This window comes from Dasypus novemcinctus, chromosome 12 (genome assembly GCF_030445035.2).
Source record: "Dasypus novemcinctus isolate mDasNov1 chromosome 12, mDasNov1.1.hap2, whole genome shotgun sequence".
In the NCBI taxonomy this organism is placed as follows: Eukaryota; Metazoa; Chordata; class Mammalia; order Cingulata; family Dasypodidae; genus Dasypus; species Dasypus novemcinctus.
Genome location: NC_080684.1, coordinates 51234319 through 51257858, shown reverse-complemented (window position 1 = coordinate 51257858; position 23540 = coordinate 51234319). Strand labels below are relative to the sequence as shown.

The 23540-nt window shown below is 38.9% G+C and overlaps 1 protein-coding gene across 1 annotated transcript; it reads right to left on the bottom strand.

The window, feature by feature from the left end:
- Window positions 1–6054: 6054 nt before the first annotated feature.
- Window positions 6055–10322, bottom strand: LOC101423081 (lysozyme C, tracheal isozyme-like). The gene is made up of 4 exons (XM_004483848.2): window positions 10157–10322; window positions 7995–8156; window positions 7482–7557; window positions 6055–6935 (listed from the first exon to the last, which is right to left on the bottom strand). The coding sequence occupies exons 1-4, from the start codon at window positions 10290–10292 to the stop codon at window positions 6869–6871; spliced, it is 441 nt and encodes a 146-aa protein (XP_004483905.1). The 5' UTR covers window positions 10293–10322; the 3' UTR covers window positions 6055–6868.
- Window positions 10323–23540: the final 13218 nt, after the last annotated feature.

Sequence of the window (23540 nt, the reverse complement as noted above, 5' to 3'; positions counted from 1 at the left end):
AGTAAAAAGGAGGTCTTCAGGCAGTAACTCATAAGTAACACATATTACTAGGCTAAGTTTCAATTTAGCCTAGTTGAAATTAATAAGAGGCAGGGAACTAGAATAGGCACAAAGATATGGAAGTTAAACAACGCACTCTTAAACAATCAGTGGGTCAAGGAGGAAATTTCAAGAGAAATCAGTAACTACCTTGAAATGAGTGAAAATGAGAACAAAACATATCAAAATCAATGGGATTCAGCTAAAGCAGTGCCAAGAGTGAAATTTATAGGCTCATATTCAAAAAGAAGAAAGAACCAAAATCAAAGACCTAATTGCATACCTGGAGGAACTAGAAAAAGAACAACAAACTAACTCCAAAGGAAATAGAAAGAAGGAAATAACAAAGATTACAACAGAACTAAATGAAATTGAGAATTAAAAACACTAGAAAATTTTAACAAACCAAATCCTGGTTATTTGAGAAGATTATTAAAATTGACAAATGTTTAGTTAGACTAACAAGAAAAAAAGAAAGAAGATGCAAATAAATGAAATAAAAAATGAGAGAGGGGATCTCACCACTGACCCAAAAGAAGTAAAGAGTATCATAAGAGGATAATTTGAAAAATTGTATGTCAACCAGATGGATAACACTGATGAAATGTTATCATTTCTAGAAACACACAAGCAATGTATATTGAGGAAAGAAGAAATGGAAGAACTCAACAGACCTACACAAGTAGCGAGATTGAAATGGTCATCAAAAACCTCCCAACCAAGAAATGCCCAGGACCAGAAGGTTTCACTGGGGAATTCTACCAATTGTTCTGGAAAGATCAAACACTAATACTGCTTAAACTCTTTCGAAATATAGAAATAGAGAGAACATTACCTAACTCATTCTATGATGCCAACATCACCCTAATACCAATGCCAAAAACACCACAAGAAAGGAAAAGTATTGATCACTCTCTCTAATGAATCTACATGCTAAAATCCTCAACAAAACCCTAGCTAATCATATTCAACAACACATCAAATGAATTATACTCCATGATCAAATGGGTTTTATCCCTGGTGTGCAATAATATTTCAACATAAGAAAATCAATCAATGTAATGCACCACATTACCAGAACGAAAGAAAAAAACCACACAATCATCTCTATTGATGCAGGAAAAGCATTGGCCAAGATACAGTGTTTTGATAAAAAGCACTTCAGAAGATAGGAAGAGAAGGAAACTTCCTCAATATGATAAAAGATGTATATGAAAAATCCACACCTAAAATCATACTTAATGGTGAAATACTAAAGTCTTTCCCTTTAAGATCTGGAACAAGACAAAGATGCCCACTGCCACCGCTCTTATTTAACACTGTATTAGAAGTACTTTCATGAACACTTAAGTAAGAAAAAGAAATAAAAGTCATCCAAATTGGAAAGGAAGAAATAAAAATTTCACTATTTGCAGGTGGTATGATCCTATATGTAGAAAGCCCCCCAAAATCTACAACAAAGCTTCTAGAGCTGATAAATGAGTTCAGTAAAGTGGTGGAATATAAGATCAACAAGCAAAAATCAATAGCATTTCTGTACAGTAGAAATGAGAAATCTGAGGAGGATATCAAGAAAAAAATTCCACTTATAATAGCAACTAAAAGAATCAACTATCTAGGAATACTTAAATGAAGATGTAAAGGACTAGAACTCAGGAAACTACAAAACAATGTTAAATGAAATCAAAGAAGATCTAAATAAATGGAAAAATATTCCATGTTCTTGGATTGGAAGACTAAATATAATAAGATGTCTGTCTGACTGAAACTGGTTTAAAATTTCAAAACAATCCCAATAAAAATTACAACATCATTTTTTACCTAACCGGTAAAGCTAATTATGGAATTTGGAAGAGCAAAGGTCCTGAATAGCAACTAACATATTGAAGAAGAAAAATAAAATTGGAGGAACCACACCACTTGTCTTTAAAGTATACTACAAAGTTACAGTGATCAACACTGCATGGTATTGGAACACAAATAGACATACTGACTAACAGAACCAAAGTAAGCGTTCTGATGCAGATGCACATGTCTACAGTCAACTGATATTCCACAAGGCTTCCAAGCCCACTCAACTGGGACAGAATAGCTTCTTCAACAAATGGTGCTTGGAGAACTAGGTATCCATATCCAAAAGAATGAGAGGATCATCATCTCACGCCCTTTACAAAAATTGACTCAAGTTGGATCAAAGATCTAAATATAAAAGCCAAATCCATAAAACTCCTAGAAGATAATGTAGGGAAGCATCTGCAAGATCTTGTAGTGGAAATAGTTCCATAAACTTCACATCCAAAGCATGAGCAATGAAATACAGATAGATAAATATGACTTCCTCAAAATTAAAAAATGTTGAGCTTCAAAGAAGTTTGTCAAGAAAGTGAAAAGACAGCCTACACAGTGGACGAAAATATTGGGGAATTACTTATCTAATAAGGACCTAATATCCAGCATATATAAATAAATCCTACATCTTGAAAATAAAAAGTTAGATAACACATTTTTAAAAAATACATTATTTCTACTAATGAGTAGAGCCACCAGTGATTATAATTTTTTTGTAATTCCCTTTATAAATTTATACAGGAATATTTTTAAGTTATTCTGCTAAATAGTAGTGTAAGAATCATGCTCAGGCCTTAGTTATAATTTGTGCCACATGAAGAGGTCAGTTATCATCTGGAATATAACTCTGCATTTCCAAGAATACTCTGGTGAAAACTAAACAACATAGAAATTGACTTCCTTTTAAAAATGATAATTGATAATGATTTTATTGTTCTCAGAAAAGAATAGTAATTTGATTTATGAGCTTTATTGTTTAAAAAACAACAGGTATAGTTAAAAAATGATATTCATCAAAAATATTAAGCAAAATCTCCAATAAGCATTGCTTTCCTCTTCAGCCACCTTCCATGAAGTCTGGCTAAGTCTGGCTGTTTCCTCAGTCTGCCTGCATTGGTAGACCACCCTGGCTATTTTTTGATATGACTCATCTCCACTTTCACCTGTTATTCTTCAAGTCTCTATCCCCTAGCTTGATCCATACATCATACACCTTAGAGAATACAGCTTTCTGGGTTTCTTCTTGTGCAGATGTTCCCAGAGTCTCAGCAGGACCTCTGCTGTTGCCCCAATCCCTACCCCACCCGTGGCTGCTTGAGGCTGCTCCTTTCACATAGACTTGAGGCCTGACCCTTGGAATCTCAGAAGCTGTATTTAAGGAAAGATGTGGGCTTGAAGAGTGTACAATGTCTTGGACCGAACAACAAAGGGGAGTATATGAATAATGAGCATGAGATTTGTCCTATCAACCTATATTTATTGTGTGTATATCTTGGTGAAATAATCAGCATGAGAGTCATCCTATCAACCAGTATTTATTATGTTTCATGTTGAGAGCACCGTCCTAGGGGTTTGGAATATGGGAATGATCAAGCATCAACAATTTCTTTCTTTCTTCCTATCAGGACGGTGCCTCAGTATGGTGTGTGAGAATTCTAACACAGTCCGGAGGGCATACAGGTGTGTGTTTGGGGAAGGGGCAATGGGGGTGGGGAAATAGTCCAATGAAGGATATGAGAACTTGAGTAGGGTGAAGAAGGCATTTTTCCTTAGTGTGACAGTGTTGAGAGATTGGAAAAATATAGGCAAATGAATCAAATGTATTAAAGATTCATTTAAGAATATTAAGCATAATTGGTTCTAGGATTTCATTGTCAGAGAAGGGAGTTACCAGTATGGAAAGGCAAAAAACTGATATGTGCCCTGTCATGTGGGATGGGAGGTGGAGGTATTGGTGAGACTCCTGACTTACAATAGCAATTGGTAGATATAGAAATAAATGTGGTGTAAATACATATATCCTGTAGCTCTGTTCACTGTCTGGCCCTAGGGACAGTGGCACCTTATTGGCTAGTAGTTGTATTTCAAATACCATTATCCACTAAGAAGAATCAAGACTACTCAGAGAAATGACTAATTCTAGGAATGGAGCTGAGAAACGATAGAAAGATAAGCCTTGGAACATCTTCTGCCTGGAAGCATGAAGTGCTCAAAGAATGATGGGGACTCATCACAATGACATAAAAGTCAGCTGTAAGTGGCTTCATTAGTCAAAACAGGGACAACATAAAGTCGGTTGAATGATAGTGATGGATAACAACACATTACAAAATGAATAAAATAAGAAGCCATGAATCATACTGATGATATAAATAAGTGAATGAATTGGCAATTTGGTCAGGAACCATCTCAAAGTTTGCAACAAAATAATTCATAGTAGAGACAAGTTGTAGACATCATCATTAATCAAGTGATTAAAGTGAACATCATCAGTAATGGGACAAATCAATATTGTGTGCCTCCTGAGAGGATGCAAAGAGAACCCAGAATCCCATCTGTGGATTTTTCCTTCCAAAAGTTCATTACCTAATCCCTAAGAGAATCAGCCAACTTTAGGGATATTCCACAAAACAAAAAGTCTCTGGTCTCCAAAGTGTCAAGGTCCTAAAAGTGAAGAATAAACTGAAGAACTAATTCAGATTGAAAGAGAATAAATAAACATGACAACTAAAACAATAGATTCTAAGTTGCATCTTTTTATTTTAAAGGGCTTACTAGGATAATTGATAGAATTGAATGGGATATGAGGTTTGGATGGTAGTAATGTATCAATTTTACATCCCTGCCTTGGATGATTTTTTTAAAGGCTATGGAGGAGAAGGTCTGGAATTACACACCCAAGTATTCAGGGGTGATGGGGCACTAAATTGGCAACTTACTCTGAATTGGTTCAGGTAAAGAAAAGATCTTTGTAGTACTTGCAAGTTTTGGAAAGTTGAGATTATTTCAATGTTTATGAACAGTAGGAAAAAAAATCCCTGTCCTTTGGAAAGTTATAGTTAAATAAGAGGAGAGAAACAAAAGATAAATAAAAAAGAAAACTATGTGATATATCAAATGGTTATAGGATTGAGCCTTGGGGCACTCCCAAATTTAGAAATTAAATGGCAGAGAAGGACCCAGCAAGGGAGAGTGAGAAAGAGCAGACTCTGAGGTGGGATGTAGAGTATGACAAGCTGAGAGAGAAAAAGTTTTCTAGGTCTATGAAGTGGTTCACTTGCTAAATGCTGTTGAAAGATCAATTAGGATAAACAGATGATCACTGGATTTGGCAACAAGGAGTTATGGGAGAAGTCAAAGAAGCAGTGTTAGTTGAGTGAGGATAAAAGCCAAGTTAGATGATCAAAAAAAGAATAGGAGGTGAGTGAATGGAACTGGCTTTTGAGACATCCCTCCCAAAAGTCTCGCTGGAAAAGAGAACAGAGAATGCAGTTGTAGTAGGCGGGTTGTGTAGGGTCAATGGCAGGTTCTGTGTAAAATGGGAGGCTACTGGAACAGTTTGTATAATGATAGGCATGACCCATAAAAGAGGGGGACACTCTGGATATAGGAAACACTCAACCTAACTTGAATATTTAGAAGGAAGGATTGAGGGCACAAGTGTAAACACCATCTATGGCAGGAGCAGAGGCCCTTTACCAGATGACAGAGAGCAGGGAGAACAGGCCCAGGGGAGGATGTGCTGGCTGGCTTGGTGGAAAGGAGAGCAGCACTTTGTAGAGGTTCTTCTATTCTCTCTACATAATATGGGGCCAAGTCATCTGAGAGTAGCAGTTGGGGTGTGGGTGAAGAGTCCAGAAGGGGTGCCCAGTCTTTGAAGAGAGAGGAGGAAATTAAAATGGTAATATTGGAGAGTGGAGACACCAGCACAGAAGGGTCACAAAACTGCCTGACATGACCAGGCAGAGTAGAGGGTTCATTTGACATTATTTGAAGTTATAGATTTCAAGTGAGGTCTCTCAGGATGCTGTGATTTTTTTCTCAGACTATATGTAGCTGTTGGGTATAGGTTGTGGATATAGAAAATATTGTGTGCTAAATCCTTTTTTAAAAAAATTATATCTTTTTTTAAAGAGACACTAGATGCATGACAAAGAAGACAAAGTATGAGTTGCAAAGCCTTTAATGATATTTGCCATTTTATAACATGCATAATTTCACACCTATAGAAAGATAGCCATTATTTCAATACTTGTAGTCATCTGCCTCAGGGCTTAGTCATGATGCATGAATCTAAATAAAGAAAATTAAGGAATAGCAAGAGCTCATCTAATCATCTTTATATTCCCTTATGATCAGCAAGATGCATTTGAGAGTTCTTAAAGGACTATTACAGATTCATGTCTAAATGTGAGTCTACTTTAAAGCTGCATAAAATTAACATAAGTAAGAAAATACTTAAGCTAAAGGTCACACACTTCATTTAAATGAAATTCTTAATTTAGGTCGTCTCCAATATTAGCCACTTGGCATCTTACTCTTCTAAAAATTTTATATTGTCCAATATAAATTACTTATCTTTACTCTTTTGGAGATGATTGAAAAAAAATGAACATATCAGATGCCTACCCATCTGGGATTTTGGCTAAGAGTAATTTGTTTTAGGGTTATCTTTTGTTACATTTCTGTGTAATAATGGGGAATACCGTATTATGCAGTATTAAGTCTAGGTTAGTTCTCTGATTAAGAACTAAATAATTTGGAGATGTATTTCAGTATTTGATAACGAATTTAGAGAAATTTTCAGTTACATTAATTTTATTAGCAACTGAAAAATGTTGTAGGCTTAATATCAAAATAGTGAACAGATTAGTAAATATTTGCTTCAAAGGGAAAAATTGTCAGTGTGACCTGTCACTTGACTTCTACTCCCTTATGTGAAAAAGAGGTGAAAATGCGATGCAGAAGGAAAACTCAGCGATTAAACTCCACAGCCTTTAACATACTCCGAGACGTCTTTGTTCTGACAATGTTTTTTCCACGCCACCCTGTGGAGAAGGGTAAAAGAAAACAACAAAAGGTTAAAACATCTTCATTGTAATAAGCATACTTCAAATCCTCTGTGGGACTAAAGAATTTCATCAGTCAATAAGACCTCAGATATAGATAGATCTATGTATATATTTTTATCAGCTGAGGCATGTATACAAAGGACCCCACTCCTCCTCAAAGCCCCCATGGAGCACCAGGATGCTGAATCTCTCTGTTGAATTATGTGGATTTACAACAGCAACTACGGCATGCTCTCCACTTCTCCTTGTTCTAAAACCATTTCCAAGATATGACAAGGTACAGTGTAGAAAAGCTTAAAAGCTCTAGAAATCCTCTCAAGTAAATTGGTGACGAAGACAGTAAGATTCAGAATCAGGAGGATACCTGTTCCTTCAAGTATCAACATAATTCATTGTTTAGTATAATTCTGCAATTGCAATTTTTAGTTTTCAGTATCATGCTTTTGGCTTTGAAAATGCCTCTCACTACACATAGGAATACTAGGGTAAACTAATTTTCCCCTTCGACACTTAAAAACTTACCATGCTCTAATGCCTTGTGTACTGACAATCTTCTTTGCACACTTCACAGCTTCTGTGATGTCATCTTTTAGCAAAACTGGGAAAGAAGCAATGAGGAATGAAAACAACATTCTTTTGATATTTCTCGCACATTTCATAACAAAAAGCAAAACAAACAAAAAAGGACCCCCCAAGTTTTCCTTGACCTTACAAAAGAGATTATGGCAATGTTCTTGAAAAAGCTTGAAGAAGTTCAAAATGGGAAATGACATTATGATAAATTAAGAGACCATTCCAAAAGCTTGTATATATTACAAAACACCAAAGTTTTATGATCCCAGACCTTTAATTTCTTTCTTAGGGACTTATGAGGCAGCTAGCACTGAGTACCTAGAACTGAGTACCTAGAACTTGAGATGGAGGGTGTCTAGTGCCTGATGAGCCCTTCCAGGCTGTCACATCTGGGTTGAATCTCTATTCTTTTAAGAACAAGCAGAGCACCATGCGCCATCACGCATATGCTAACTCTCTTACCTTTGCAGGATATACCACAGCCGTTAAATGCTTTTGGGGTTTTGCCATCATGACACCAGTAGCGACTATTGATCTGAAAAAGCCCATAATCGGTGCTCTTGTCTGTATTGTGGTTTATAGCATCAGTCCTATAATTGCTCTCCCATTTGATCACACACATCCCTGAAAAGAGTTTATTTTTAGTAATAAAGACACAACACCAAATCACTTATGCTTTATACTAAAATAAAATCAGTTCTATTTAGCTAATTCTATTTTCCTAATAATTTGCTTTATTCAACTTGCAAAATATTGTAACACTAAGATGTTAAAGGATCCCTAAAAGAACTCTGAGTTGCAATTTGCTTTGTAACACCAGTGAAGCAAGATAATATACTTTAAAAAATATTCCATTGCTTTGACCCTTTCCCCATCCTTTAGGCAACATTCAGCCAGAATAGAAAGATCAACAGTGTTGTAGAGTGTTATTTCTTAATGCATAGTTGATACATAGGCTGATGGAAAAAGTTTTGATAAGAAGAAATGAGGATTTTGTCAGAGGGAGAAAATTTCTTTGAACTGCTAAAGGCAGATTTGAACAGTCAGAATCTGGAAGAAAAGAGTTAGAGAACAGGAAAGAATATTTCATGCATCTACCCCATTCACCCAAAATAGGGATTTAGATGAAAGGTTTGAATTTGGTCTGAAAAGTACAGTGATTATGTTGACAAATACAGACTAAAATATAAAGTGACTTTTACTGGGGGCACACCTTGCATCGTTTGGAAAAAAATGAAAAATAGTTAATCCAGCAGGGGAATAAGAATAATAACAATTTCACATTCAGTTTCAGGAATTCTTTTTTTTTTTTTTTTAGTGTTTTTTTCAGCTTAATTGATGTTTAGAATCAGCTTATTGTTCTAAAATATTAGACATATGCACTGATAGAAGACATAAAGCATTTTGAGATTTGGGAATATCTCATTCATGAAAAGTGTCCTTTCAATATCCTGCAAAATAAGGAAGGAAACTATACTCTATTAATAAATGCAGAGTCTGTAGTGACTTAAATGCTTTCATCATTATTCCATTATCTGGTCTCAGGGATTCTTATTACATAGTGACCAAGGGGTAATAGTTTTCTACTGAAACTATGGATGAGATATCTGGGTGTCCCTCATTGTTGTCACAACTGAAACTCAGGATTTAATCCTAAACCCTTTTATAAGAATCCCTTTTCCTCTCAAAATTCATATTTTTCCTTAGCTTGTGTCACAAGCAGCCATGCTTGGCTGTAGGTTATAAAATGGAGTATGCACAGAAACACAGATTCTTGCCCCTTAGATGACTGCTGAGACACTAGGAACAATAATCACCTTCCTTGGAACTAAGATTATGGGGATGAGAAGACATCAGAAGTAAATGGAATGTGAGTTATCACTCAAGCCGGAAGATCTGGTCCACGACATAATACCACCATATATGGTGTTCCTGTGAAGTACCAACCAGGTTATACCAAATCTTAACCCTATCACTGTCCCCCCTCCCTTTGTTCCCATCCTTTAAAGCTCCCTTAATCCTCACATCAAGGAGACAGTTTTGAATTGCCTCCATCTCACTGCCAGCAGGACTCACAAGATAACTCTTCTCAAAATCCTGGTGTCACAGTATTGGCTTCTATGGGTACTGGGCAGAAGGTCATTACTTGGCAAAACTACCAACCTTTGTATTGAGAGTTCAACATAATTTTTAAACATTACAGTTAAAAATCCCATATCATGCACGGCAATTAAAAAAACCCCAGCACCTGTCATTCTAGGTTTGCAGATAGGTACTGAGGACTTGACAGAGATATTCCAGGTCCTCAGATCTATCTTGTAGTCAGCCTATGTGTGGGTACCATTCACTCTGAGCACTTGGAAAATTCAGGGGAACTAGAGGAGTACAACAGGCCCTGTTGTACTTAGAATGGTAGGAATTTTGCTTTTCCGTGCCCTTATTCCTGCATCTGATATCTCAGATAGTACTGTAATAAGATGATGTTTACAAACAATTGTAAATAAACAAATCCTCAAAGAGTTAAAAAATCCATGCACTCAAAGCCCCTTTTTATCATCCCCTGCTCCTAGGATCTGTTCCCCTTTTAGATAATTCTCTGGAAGTGTGAAAGAGAGCAGACTTACATTGTGCTAGGCTGATTCCTTTGAATTTGTCCATTCCGTAGTGTTTTAAGGATTTGGCCAATTTACACCTTTCCATCTGATTGCCCTGCACACTGGCAGAAAGGAGGAGAAGTCCCAGAATAAGGAGAGCCTTCATGGTGACTGGAAAGATGGATCTTTAGGATGACTATGGCCAGACAATCCCAGTATTTAACATCTGGTAACTTCCTCCTTCTCCTAGTGGTTTGGGCCTCCACCCTTTCCTATGTGGAATGCAAGAACTATTTATTGGCACACTGACTATAAAGGTTTTTTTTGCAGATGGATGCCCTGATTTCCTAAGATTTACCAAGAATATGATGAAAGACATTGCTTAAAGATGTGGCTCAGGAAAAACTGGATAGATGCATTGTTTCCCAAACAGGAAGTTTCTTGTATTTTATTATGAATCTGAGCAACCATGAAATAACCAAACCAACAAACCTAATGAACATTTTGTACGGCTTAAAATGAGCCCTAATCTTTCCTTAACATTCATTTTCATGAAATTGTCTTGAGTGCATTCATATTTTGTACTCATCTTTTTTATTTGAAATTATCTTATATACACTTTTCTATGAATGGATATGAATGCATATGACTGTCATTTTAACAGTACAAAAATTCTGCTACTGCAAATAGAAAGAGGAGAGCTTTAATAACAGTATAAGCATTCGCAGTTGGGCCTCACGAAATAATAGAAAGTGCTCCAAATGGTCAGGGTGGAATTGTGAATTTATAGTCCAAAAATGAATGGAAATGACAGTTGTAAGGTGTGTTCTGTTCTACTGGCTGACTGCAATATCAAGGCAGAAGGAAACTTGTCTCAAACTGATTGGTCAGAGATTAAGCCTCTTTTACTTGTGCTCTTAACTGAAAGTTTTGTACTCCAAGCTTTGCATTTCTGAAATCTAATTGAGTCTACACAGGGTATGTACCTCGTGTGTCTCTTTTATCAGGAACCATTTTGTAACCCAGGACCTGAAGGTCAATTTAAGTTCCTTTAATATTTCCCTTCTTTAATTATGCTGTTTAGTAGAAAGCATCACTGATGAAGTTTGATTTTGTGCTGTCCCATGGTAGTAGGGGGATATCCTAGGTATCTGGGTAGCTGGAAAGTTTGTGTCCATTCCACGGAAAAGGGAGTGTGTTATGAAATTCTGGCCAGTTGAGGCCACTCTGGGAAAATGGATTCCATCAAAGATCAGCAACAAGAGTGATTTATTCTATTTTTTCGTTTCTTCCCACCCTCTCATTGTTTAGTACTTGTGTCTGTTTGGCATCTTTGTTTATTTAGGAGGCACCAGAAACTGAACCCGGGACCTCGGATGTGGGAGGGAGGCACCTATTTGTTTAAGCCACCTCTGTTCCCTGCTTTGTTGTCTCTCATTATGTTTTTCCTCTTGTGTCTCTTGTGCATCATTTTGTCACATCAGCTCACCAGCCTGCCCATCATACCAGCTTGTCATCCTGCTCGTCCTTTTTAGGAGGCAAAGGGAACCTCTGCTCCCTGCTTTGCTGTGTCTCTCATTATGTTTTTCTTCTTGTGTCTCCTGTTGTGTCATCTTGTTGTGTCAGCTTGCCACACCTGCCCCTTGTGCCAGCTCACTGTCTTCTTTAGGAGGCACCAGAAACCGAACCATGGACCTCCCATGTGGTAGGTAGGAGTCCAATAGCTTTAGCCACATCTGCTTCCCCAGCAACAAGAGTTCTGAAACACATGAAAGGTATATTATTTGGGAGCAACAATCTTCTGGGAGTAAGTGAAGGTAGCTATGTTCTATAAGGTATCGTAAGTGCAGGACTTCAGATTGAAATCCTGATTTACCAGCATGATTTTGGAAGTGAGAGACTCTGGAGCTGCAGTCAGGTTTCTGGAAATAAAACAATGAATTAGGGAAGTAGATGTGGCTCAGGTGATTGGGTTCCTGTCTACCACATGGGAGGTCCAGGGTTTGATTCCCAGGGTCTCCTAGCGAAGGCTAGCTGGCCCAAGCAGAAAACTGGCCCTTGAGGCAAGCTGGTCCGAGCAGTGTTCTGGCCCGTGCAGGAGTGCTGGCTCATGTGGCACCATTATTAGGATATAATATTACTATTATAAAAAATAAAAAGCCTGTGCCAGCCAGCTTTAGAATTTAAGTACTACCAGTGGTCCAGTGTTTTTTTTTTGTACTTCTTTCAACATCCACATATGGAGGAGTTTGCATCTTTATAGGCAAAATTTGTAAATATATGAGGTTGTGTGGGGTATAAACAATGGACATTGTGGTATAATTATATAAAAGGCTATAAGAGCAGCTATAATGGGTGAAGTACCTTTAGGGGCATGTTTCTAAGTGAGGCCTGAGTATTGGTCTAGATAGATAATATGATGAAAACAGCTATAGAGAAAAATAACACTGGCTTTCCAATGCCCTGAAAAGTTTCCAGTGGTAGAAAAGGTGTTTCATATAGATTGGCATCATAAGTGTCAAGTACTTTACCATCAGAATCCTTTTTGGTTATTGTATCATTGGAATGAGGAAACCATTTGCCTTTCTCCTTGCCATATACTAAAAGGTCTGATTGCAGAGGTTGGCTGGGAGACTACCTCAGTAAGTTCCAGGGCTGATATTATTGCTTACACAAAGAGAGACATTCACTGCAGTCTGGGCAATTTGTGCTATGGGTGCCCCCTTTTCTTCACGAGTAAAGTCCAATGGACAATCATTTCTTTTATCTATCTATGGGGAGTCCATCCCTTTGTCCCATATTTGTTCTCTGTGACATATACCTTTTATGACTATCCAAGTCTGAATGTTGATGGATATTACAAATTACTGAGGCCTTCCTGTGGAGTCCAAATAGACACAGACACAGCAATGTGACAAATTGCCTGGGATGGTTGCTCCTTGTAAGGCTGCAAATAAAAGGTTGGCCAATGTCAAGGGACTAGGAAGGAAAGGAAAAGGGAAAAATACATGTTTCTGTATCTACAGTTGTGGGATTAAGCTGTCCACATCAATTATTGTCTACCTCTGGGTTACCTGAAAGAAATCCTGTTTAGGGTGAATTTGAGGTCACCAGTGGTTGTACTTTTCCAATGTTTAGGTGGTACTTGTTTGAGTTAAGTGTATTCCAGGGTCTACTTAAAATGAGTCCACATCCACAGGAATGGATTCATCTTAAGGATATATTTTTGTGGGAACATAGAGTCACAGAGGTAAGGTAAAATGCCCCATAGGAAACTTTAATGGCATTCCTGTGTTGTATTGTTGACATGTTTGACAAGAGTTATAGACCAGGTGAGTGATATTATAAAAGCATCTCCCAGTGGTGCTCTGTCGTGGTCCCTAGGGGGGCAGCAACAGTCTCCCAGGTACAGTGGTGGGGACCGGGAGGGAGTGAGGGTTCAACAGTGAGCCCCTGATGCTAATGACTATGCTTGTGAGCTGATAAACCTAAAATAAGAACAAGGCCTAGAGCAACATTGTGCCTGGGAATTTCCTCCTGTCAGCCTTCATGTTACTCAAATGTGGCCAGTCTCGAAGCCAAACTCAGCATGTAAATGCAATGCCTTCCCCCCAGCATGGGACATGACACCCAGGGATGAGCCTCCCTGGCAACGAGGGACCACTATCAACTACCAACTGATGATGCAACTGGAAAATGACCTTATACGGAAGGTTCAATGCGGATCAGCAGAATATCCACGTCTACATAAAATACCATGACTTTAAAATGCTGTTTGACCTAAAGTAAGGGGGAAATGAAAAGGAGAAATGAGTTTATATGGCTACGAGTTTCTAAAAAAGAGTCTGGAGGCTGGCAGAAGGATTGCCCTCATGCACAACTGAGCAGAGTCAGAGAGACAGATAAAGCAGATACAACCCCCAGATATTGTTTCCTTTGAGGGCTAAAGAGACCCATGGGAGTTATGGTCATGGCCGATGGGGTTAACTACCAGGGCAGATGGCCCCTCTTTGGAAATGGTGTTTATGTGTGATGAATCTGAACTCAGATGGGATCTCCCTTCATAAGACTTTCATGCTAATGTGCTGGAGGTGCAGTTAATGTTGGGGTTTAAGATATATTTAGGGGATTTGAATCTCTGGACTGACAATGTGATAGCCAGGTCCTGAGCCTCAACAGACTCCAGCACCTACAATCTGATCTATTGGACTTACCACACTCAGCTAAGATGGAGTTGAAGAAGGACAACCACCACACCATGGAGCCTAGAGTGATTACAACTGAAAATGGGAAGATTGCATCCAGCATCCATGTGGAATCTGAGCCTCCTCTTGACATAGAGGTGCAATGGACACAACCAATCCAATGTCCACATAGAAGAGGTGGCATTGGATTGGGAAAAGTGGACATGGTGGACGATGGGTATGGGGAAAGGCAGGAAGAGATGAGAGGTGGAGGCGTCTTTGGGACATGGAGCTGCCCTGGATGGTGCTTCAGAGGTAATCACCGGACATTGTAAATCCTCACAGGGCCCACTGGATGGAATGGAGGAGAGTATGGGCCATGATGTGAACCATTGTCTATGAGGTGCAGAGGTGCCCAAAGATGTACTTACCAAATCCAATGGATGTGTCATGATGATGGGAACGAGTGTTGTTGGGGGGGGGAGAGGGGGGGTGGGGGGTGGGGTTAAATGGGACCTCACATATATATTTTTAATGTAATATTATTACAAAGTCAATAAAAAAAAATAAAAAAAATAAAAAAAATAAAAAAAAAATAAAAAAAATAAAAGCATCTCCATCAGTATTCTTCCATTATTTCTACCATTTTGGCTGTTCTGAGGCATCAGTGAATGAAATGCTTAGAACATTGATTATTTTATGACATCTAGTAATACTGGGCAACTCTTAGGCCCTATCTAGATGTTTGGTTGGGGTCTTATTTATAGCCTGATTCCTTCCATAAGCTCTTCTCTTTGGGAGTTGCCAATTCTTGATATTTCATTAAGCCATTGGTTTTGCAAAGAGGATCCTGATCCAGCATGGAAAGCTGGATTGGTTTTTGGCAGAATTCATGCTGCCACATTAGTGGCCTGATCAGTGAAAATATTTCCCTGGCTTTCATCTGAATTGAGGATTGCGTGGGTCTGAGATTTGACTTTGAGAACTTAATAGCCTTGGGAAGTAAAAGAGCCTCTTTTAGGCTAGCTACATACTTTCCACTCCTAACGGCAGTTCCAGAGGAGATAAGAAACCCCAAGTTTCTCGAGTATAATCAAATCATGTATTATACCAAAGGCATGAATACTATCAGTGTGAATGTTTGCTCTTAACCCTTTAAATATTTGGAAAGCTCCAGGAAGAGCTATTAATGTGGACTGTTGAGCAGCAGTTTTTTTAGAAAGAGGACGGCTCTCAAGAACCTCTGTTGAGGTAGTTACTGTGTATCCATCTTGGCATCTGTCTTCTGGGGCTTCAATTTTAAACATGAACTATCAGTAAAGAGGATTAGATCTAGGTTGTCCTTTGGGCCTTCCTTGAGGTCAGGCCTAGGAGAAACTAGGGTTTCAGTAAGAATTATGCAGTCATGATCAGGTGCTGCTTTGGAGAATTAGGCATGGGTTCTATAGCATGAGGAACAAAAGTTTCAAGTGGTTTCATATAACTATATCTGCAGTAACTTCATCTAGTTTGGCTGCTGCTGCCACTGTTTGAGACAAGGTGGATGTGCTTGGGTTACAGAATCTAATGACGTAATATCCAATAGACCTATTGACTCCTCCATGCTCTTGGAAAATACTCTTAAGGCATTTCTCTTTCCTTCATGGACGTGCAGCTGAACGTGGATTTCATACTTAGGGAGGCCAAGGACTGGGATGTCTTGTAGGGCTTCCACCAGATTATGAAGGGCATCAGTCTGGTTTTGACTGCAGCTCAAATTCTCAGGTACCGTATGCTTTAGGAGTTCACAGAGAGGTTGTGCTAGGCACGAGAAGGCTGCCATACAGTTCTGACATACCCGCGAGAGCTAAGAATCATTTCAGTTGCTTTTTTATCTGGGGTTTTGGGAAAGTCTTGTACAGAAGAAATTCTTTAGGGATCTAAGAGAGTCCCCTGGTTAGAGGATGTGTTCTAAATATTTGACTTCTTGCTGCATGGATTGGAATTCGTCCTTAGAGCTTTATGACCCTTTAAGGCTACCTGTTGTGTAAATATAGGGAGTCAACCTGACATATTTTCTTGTCATGGGAACATAAAAGTACACATTAATATATTGCATAAGAGTAGAGCCTGGGAAAACATTGTGTCCTGTACTTTATTTTTCAGAGCTTAAAAAAGTAACTGGGGCATTCTGTGAATCCCTGAGGCATAAGAGTCCAGGTATATTGTGATTCATTCCATGTAAATGCAAAAAGATATTGGCTATCAGGATACATTGGTTTGCTAAAGAATGCACTTCAGAGATCAACTACAGTGAAATGGAGAAGAGTAGATGAGGATTTGGGACACAGGGAAGCAAGGAATGGACAATTTTATTTACTGCTCTTAGGTCTTGGAGTAATCGCCCCCCTTTCCCATGGGTTTTCTTGCAGGGGCTAGGGCATGAGATTACTGGGCCCTTCAGCATGAAGTCTTGAATAACGGGAGTTACACCTCCAGTTGCTTCTGGTTTGAGGGGATATTGGGAATGTTTGGGGAGGGGTTTGGAGAGATCTATTTGAAATAAAATGGTTTCCGTTCTTTTAATTTTTCCTATTTCTGTGGGAGATTGGGCCCATTGCTCTTCAGAAACGGAGGTCAGGAGATTAGTATCTTTGGATTGTTCTAGGGTGGAATCAGTTTCTAGGCTCAGTCTATACAGAGGACATAGATATTCTTCTTGGTCTAAAGGGGACTCTGGGTTAGGAAGGAATAAAATTATTTCCCCCTGTACATTAAATTTACAATCACATTTCCATTTATTTAGGAGACTCATCCTACTACTTATTTTATGCAATATCACTAAATAGGGAAGAATGCATTTTTGTGAATGTTCCTAGATTAACTGAGATTGCGCCAATTTGGAAGTGGTTTGAACTTGATTAAAGACCCCCACAATATCTATAGTATATTTCCTCTGATGTATGGGCTGCTTCAATTGGGAGGGATTAAGAGCAGAGAGTGTAGCACCAGTATCGATTAAGGAAGTGTAAGCTTCTCCATTAACTTTGAGCTTTTTTTTGTCTCCCTTGTTGGCTGTGTGTGAGGGTAGCAAGCACCCCAAATGTACAGTCCATGGGTATTATGGTTGGAGGATATGGATTGGCAGCATAGTCATAAAGTGTGCTTTTTAGGTTAAAGCAGGCCTTTTTCCAGTGCAAGAATGACAGACACCAGGAGGTCTTGGGGCATAGGATGTCTTAGGAGGGACCTGCACTTGTTGTAACTGTAAAGCAAGTATTTTGTCTTATTTATGGGTCTTTTGGGTTTCTAGAATGTGCACCAACTGTTTAGTTAAGTTTGTCAACTGGATAATGGGAACTGTTTCCCAGTCAAGCCTGTGCCTTTCCACTTAGGTAACAAGGTCAGCTTTTATTCCATTGACAAAGAGAGCATTAAAAGCAATTCCAGCTCTAGGTTCATCGAGGGCAGTCCAGAGTGTTCGGAAATGGTTTTGCTACTCTTTCCTGAAAATCGGACAGGGTTGTTGTAAGGTAAATACTTTGATTTGTGCAAACCTTGCATCCCTTGCCTGGTATGACTTATTTCCCCTTTGTTCCCGTGGGAACAAAGGAATAACTAACCTACCATTAATCTATGACTAGGCAGTGCTGGGTACATAGAGCACGTCCAGAACACAGGGCTGAGTAAGCAGGTCAAATCCGAGTCTTGTGACCACACAGATAAAAGTCTTTATGTACCAGGAGACCATGAGATAGAACTTCAGAAAAAATTAATATATATTTCCTTGGGATACCTCCCAGGACTTATGATTTACTTTCCCTTTGACCATGAGCCTTTGTTCTTTGCCTAAATAAACTGCTGTTGAAACTCCTCTGAGAACAGAGTTTTTTGTGTGTTTTTTTTTTTGGTTTGGACACAAGGGTAGCTTTATTAAAGCAAAGAATTGAACATAATAGTAAAGGATATTTTAAAAATCTGATCATCTCTCCTCCTAACTTGATCCTCATTGAGAAATTGTTCAAGATTAAGCTTACTGTTTTCTAGTGCTGCTGCCTTGGCTCATCTTGGTAATCTCATCTTCATTTTTCATTCTGGTTTGGAACTTCATGATCACTTTCAGAATCAGCTTCAGCAGTCTGATGTCTTCTGCTCACCGCAGCTGAACAGGAGACACTTTTCTCCATCTGTTAGTCTTTTGCTGGGTGGTTTCTGATGCTTAGGTTTTTTTTTTATATCCCTGAGAAGAGTCATATATACTTCGTTATTCTTTTCATCTTCATTCTGAATAATTGTTGTCATTTTGACATCCTGTGCTGCTGCTACTGCTTGGTCACTGTATCCTTTATTTTCTTTTTCTAACTTAATCTTGATTTTATCCAAGCACTCAGACATGTCCTATCTTTTACTTGCTCCAGAACCTCAATCAATTGAACCAGAAGATCTTTTGGATCTTTTGTAAGATAGCTGCTGAGGTACAAAGAAATCAAAGCTTTGGTATAGGTCCGAATTTTTGATGAACAGGTACTTGTTAAGATTTCTCTGCAAACTTTCATAGCCTATTTCTCAAGTACCCTTCAGGCCTGAAAATCTAGGGATTGTGCCTGAGGATTTAATCTAGTTGGTCATGTTAAATCTACAAGCAACTCAGCAACATCGGTGATATAGATTCAGCTGAAGAGTAGATCATCTTCAGGATCCCAACTGTCCTCTTATTTTAGAACTGCGATTTTCCAGTTGGGATCCTGAAGATGGTCTAATGAAAAGGATCTCCAAACTGGCCTTTGGTTATACAGACTGTCTCAGGTGAAATTTAGCAATTGGTCCAAAAACAAACATGAACAAGCACCATAGTGTCTGATATATCACCCATGACCAGGACAGTAGACAAAGGTAATCTCCTAATCTCCAAACTCCAGTAACAAACTGGAAAAAAAGCTCGAAGAACCGCAACAAAGGAAGCAGGCTCGGATCTGAGAGAATTTACCTTCTGAATACAAAGACGTTGGAGGAGACAGAGTCTATAGGGGCTCAGAGGGTAGCAGCGCCTGATTGGGGCAGAGCCCGTAGAGACAGAAGAAGAGCGTCTTCGGGTACCACGTCCGATGCCAAAATTGTCTCAAGAATTGCTACTGCAAATTGAAAGATCGCGGTGGTCAGGCTCTGCCGGGTTACGGCGCTGGAAGCGGGCGGTGCGGGAGCGGAGCTCGGCCGGCGCCCGCGCTGCCCCGCGGGGAGGCCGCAGAGTGGCCGGGGCGGGGGCTCCGAGCGCGGCTCAGTGACCCGCCGGCCGCGGCCGAATCGGCTGTGCGGCCTCGGTCGGGACAGACGAGCCTCCAAGTCTCATACTGGGTAGACCTCGGGCTGTTCTCACCCTCTTCGACCTGGTGGTGGATTTCTTTGTGTATATTTTGCCCTGAATGGTTTGCCTGATGCCCAAATAAGACGTTGTCTTCTGAGAGAAGTGGATTCTGAAAATGACTCTAAACCTTTTGAATAAAGACAAGATAGTGAAGCAGAAGAATTTCCAATCAAGGGACCTTTACATTTCACACATTCTGTTACTCATTTTGGGGACTATATAAAATCGGTAGCGTTCTAACCCATTCATAGCGAAGCTCTTAAAACTAGATTCTGGGTTGTGTTTAAAAATTCTTCTCAAATATCTGATGGCTTTACAGATGCTGAATATGAATTTATTTGTATGTAGGTGTTTAACGTATTGATTAATAAATACAGTAATGTCTTTGGCATTTTAAGTATTGGGCAGGGCTTAATTTGATGCAAATAATATGGTGAAATAATGTGAGGATTTTATATTCAAGAGTAAATTACTGAAAAGCAAGGGAAGGAGTTTGAGAGAAGGAATGTAGTGTTTTTAAATTGCATAGAGGCCATAAATACTACAAAAGCATTACAGAAAATGCAGACCCACAAGTATTGGCTGTAAATATCCAGTTTGATTTTTAGGCTGAGAATGCTATGAAAAGTTGGGTTATGATTGATGGAGTAATAAAAATCTTAAAGTAGGAGGAAAAAAAAAAAGATTTCCTGTAAATCTTGTTCTCCAATCTGCGTGTTCCTGCAGTCTGATGGTGTCAGCACAGATTCGTTACCTTTTCCATCTCCTTTGCTGGGAGCCATTTTGTACACCAGGCTCTGAAGGTCAATTTAGGGTCCTTTAACAAGGTACATAGCTTGACAGCATGTTGCTCAGCTTTTGCTACTAAATAAAGTATTTAATATTGTAAATCCATTTTAATATTATAATTAACATGATAAATAACCCTGCCATTACAAACTTTACTAATGCCTTTCCATGTTAGAAGATAAGGGGTCATTATAAAGCAAGGGGATTTAAAAAACATTGCCAAACACATCTTTCCTGTTAAGTGGTATCTCTAAAATTCATAATCTCAGAAGCAGTGCACATTTTAAAATAAATGCTGCCAGAGCTCAAATTGAATTGTATTGTAAATCTATGAAGGTGATTCTAAGCAACACAAAATGCCATTAGTTTGTAGCTACCCTTAATTTTCATCAATGGCAATCTCTTTTTGTTTGGCCACTAAGATTATTTGCCGGCTGTGGCTCTAAATGACTTTTTGGGACACTGTCTAAAAATCAAGAATAACCCCACCTTTTAGGCTAGCTTAGTTCTGCTTCTTTATAATAAACAGTGAGACAACTTTTCAGGAACCAATGAGACAGAAACCAGTTAAAAGATTCAGTCTTTGGTTTCCCTTTATACTCTTCCAGACTCAATGGTAAAAAATATCCAATTGTTAGTAATGTTGGTTTCAGCCCTCTGCTGACAGCAATTTTTCTTTTCAAACGTTTGGATAGTTCTGGACTTTTACTATTTTTGGAGTGGTATAAGGAAATATTTGCTTGGCACCCAGAAACAAATTGACAACATGACATGGTGAATACTGGAAGAGAAAGGTGTGTTAGGACATTTTCATTATCACACCTGGGATAGAGTTATGGGAAGTGGAAACGTCCAATTATAACCATTATTTTATTAAGTGTGGGTTTAATGAGCAAACTATTTAAATATAAAATAGCAAGTAAAAATGATCTGGGGTGTTTAAGGAAGTGTGATCTCAGGCTGTGGGTTACAGAATGGTTCCTGGCAAAGGAGAATGCTCAGGTTGGAGGAGGATACTTACAGGAAATAGGGCAAGAAGAAGCCTAAGCTCTGACATGTCACTTTTGGACAAGTTCCTAGCTACCTCGATGCATAAAAAAACAGTAAAACAGAACTTGCCTGACAACTGGCATGTTCCTTCTTTTTATGGACTATAAATTCCCACTGCCCCTCAAATGCTTTGGTACACTTTCTTTTACTTGGCCTTGCCCAATTCACAAACTGTCATACTGTTACTTAGTAAAGCTTTCCCGTTTCCTTTTGCAGGAGGATTCTTTTGACAGGGCACAGAGATTTTTCTTCAAAAATGTTGTGTGTACTGAATACTTTATTTGATGCAGTTTATGCATTTATCTTTATGGGAGAGTTGCTTATAGAGCTCAGATTATTTTGTTGAATTATGGTAACAACAACTAAAATTTATTTGGAGTTAGCTTCCCAAGACAGGAAAAAATCATTAATTTGGTGAGTTCTGGGGGACTTCAGGCCTAGAGGAGGGTATTTAAACAAGGGCTTCTCAGAACTTTGAAATTTCCCAAAATTAAATTTGTCCTTAAAAGAAAAGTATAGGCACTGTTTAAGATATTCCAAGCAATGGGTTATAGGACCTTGTTAAATCTATTGGAATGGACATCCAGGATTATCTTTGTTTCCTTCACAAATTTCATTAAAATGTTGAAAGAATTTTTGAAAGGTATAATCCCACAAAGGGAATAGAAGATAATGACAAGAGATGAGACAGTTCAATAAACATTTGTAATATGTAAATAGAGTGGTTGAGCAGTCATTGACTTCATGGAATGGGAAGGTCATACCAAGTGCCTACAGAAGGAAAAATCAGAAGCATGCTGGTTCTTGCTCCACAACCGGAGAAGGCTGGTAATTCTGAAGGCGGGAGTGCATAGCAGTGCTATAAACAGGAAGACTGGTTGGGAGTCTACAGGGAGCAAATTCCCACTTCTTCTCCCCCAGTCGAGGAAACCGGTTGCAATCCCTTTCGCCCCAGAATAGAAAAAAGAAAGGGAGGATACTATTTGGAGAGGATGAACCAGAGAGACTCTGGATTGGGACTCAAGGCACAGCTGCAGGCAGGGGCACCATGCCGTGAGGAAAACAGGGTGAGTAAGTACAGGTCTGCTTTCTCAACTGTAAGCCCACACCCAGCATTCTGACTTTGGGCTGCCACAACCATGTCCCAATCAGAAGCTGTAGGATTCCTCTCTGTGGAAATGTGTGAAACAGGAAAACAGACCTACGATCCTAATAATTGGGGCTTTCAAAGAAATAGCCAAGCTTGCCCAGTCGACTGTGGTGAGATACACCCAGACACGAAGATTTTCTACTCAGCTTTTTAATCCATAACTCTTTTTCCCTTTATTTTTTCTTTATTTTTAAAGAAGTTTAAGATTACTTACAAGTTACATAGAAAATATAGGGGATTCCCATATACCCTACTCATTCCCCCTCTCACATTTTCCCCTATTAATAACATCTTTCCTTACTTTGGTACATTTGTTACAATTGATGAATATTGAAGCATTGCTATGTTATATAGTAACTATGGTCTATAGTACACATTATAATTTACACTTTGCACCACACAATTTTATAAGTTTTGACATAATGTACTATGACCTCTATCTGTCATTGCAATATCATGCAGAACAATTCCAGTGCCCCCAAAATGCCCAATGTTACACCTATTCTTCCATCTCCCTCCCCTCAGAAGCTCTGGTGACCACTGTATTTATATCAGTGCTACAAGTTTCCCATTACTAGAATAATAAGACTACTTTGGTCCATGGTTGCATCCCCCCTTTATGCTTGTTCATTCCTCAGTCTTGAGGATTTGGGATGCCCATCCTGCTGCAGATTGAAAGGGGCTTAGATTCATGGGGCAAATCGAAGGAACTGTCTTGCTTGCAGTTGTAGATTTTTTTTTTTTTTGGGGGGGTGGGTTTTGTCCATCATCATCATTTTGTTAGTTGTGCTGGGCGAATCTGATGAACTGGAGAGTAGGTGCTGGCTGCAACTCTGCTGAGATTCAGGGCTCAACCCACATATGAACAGACTGAAAATTTAAGTTTCTGGGACATATATT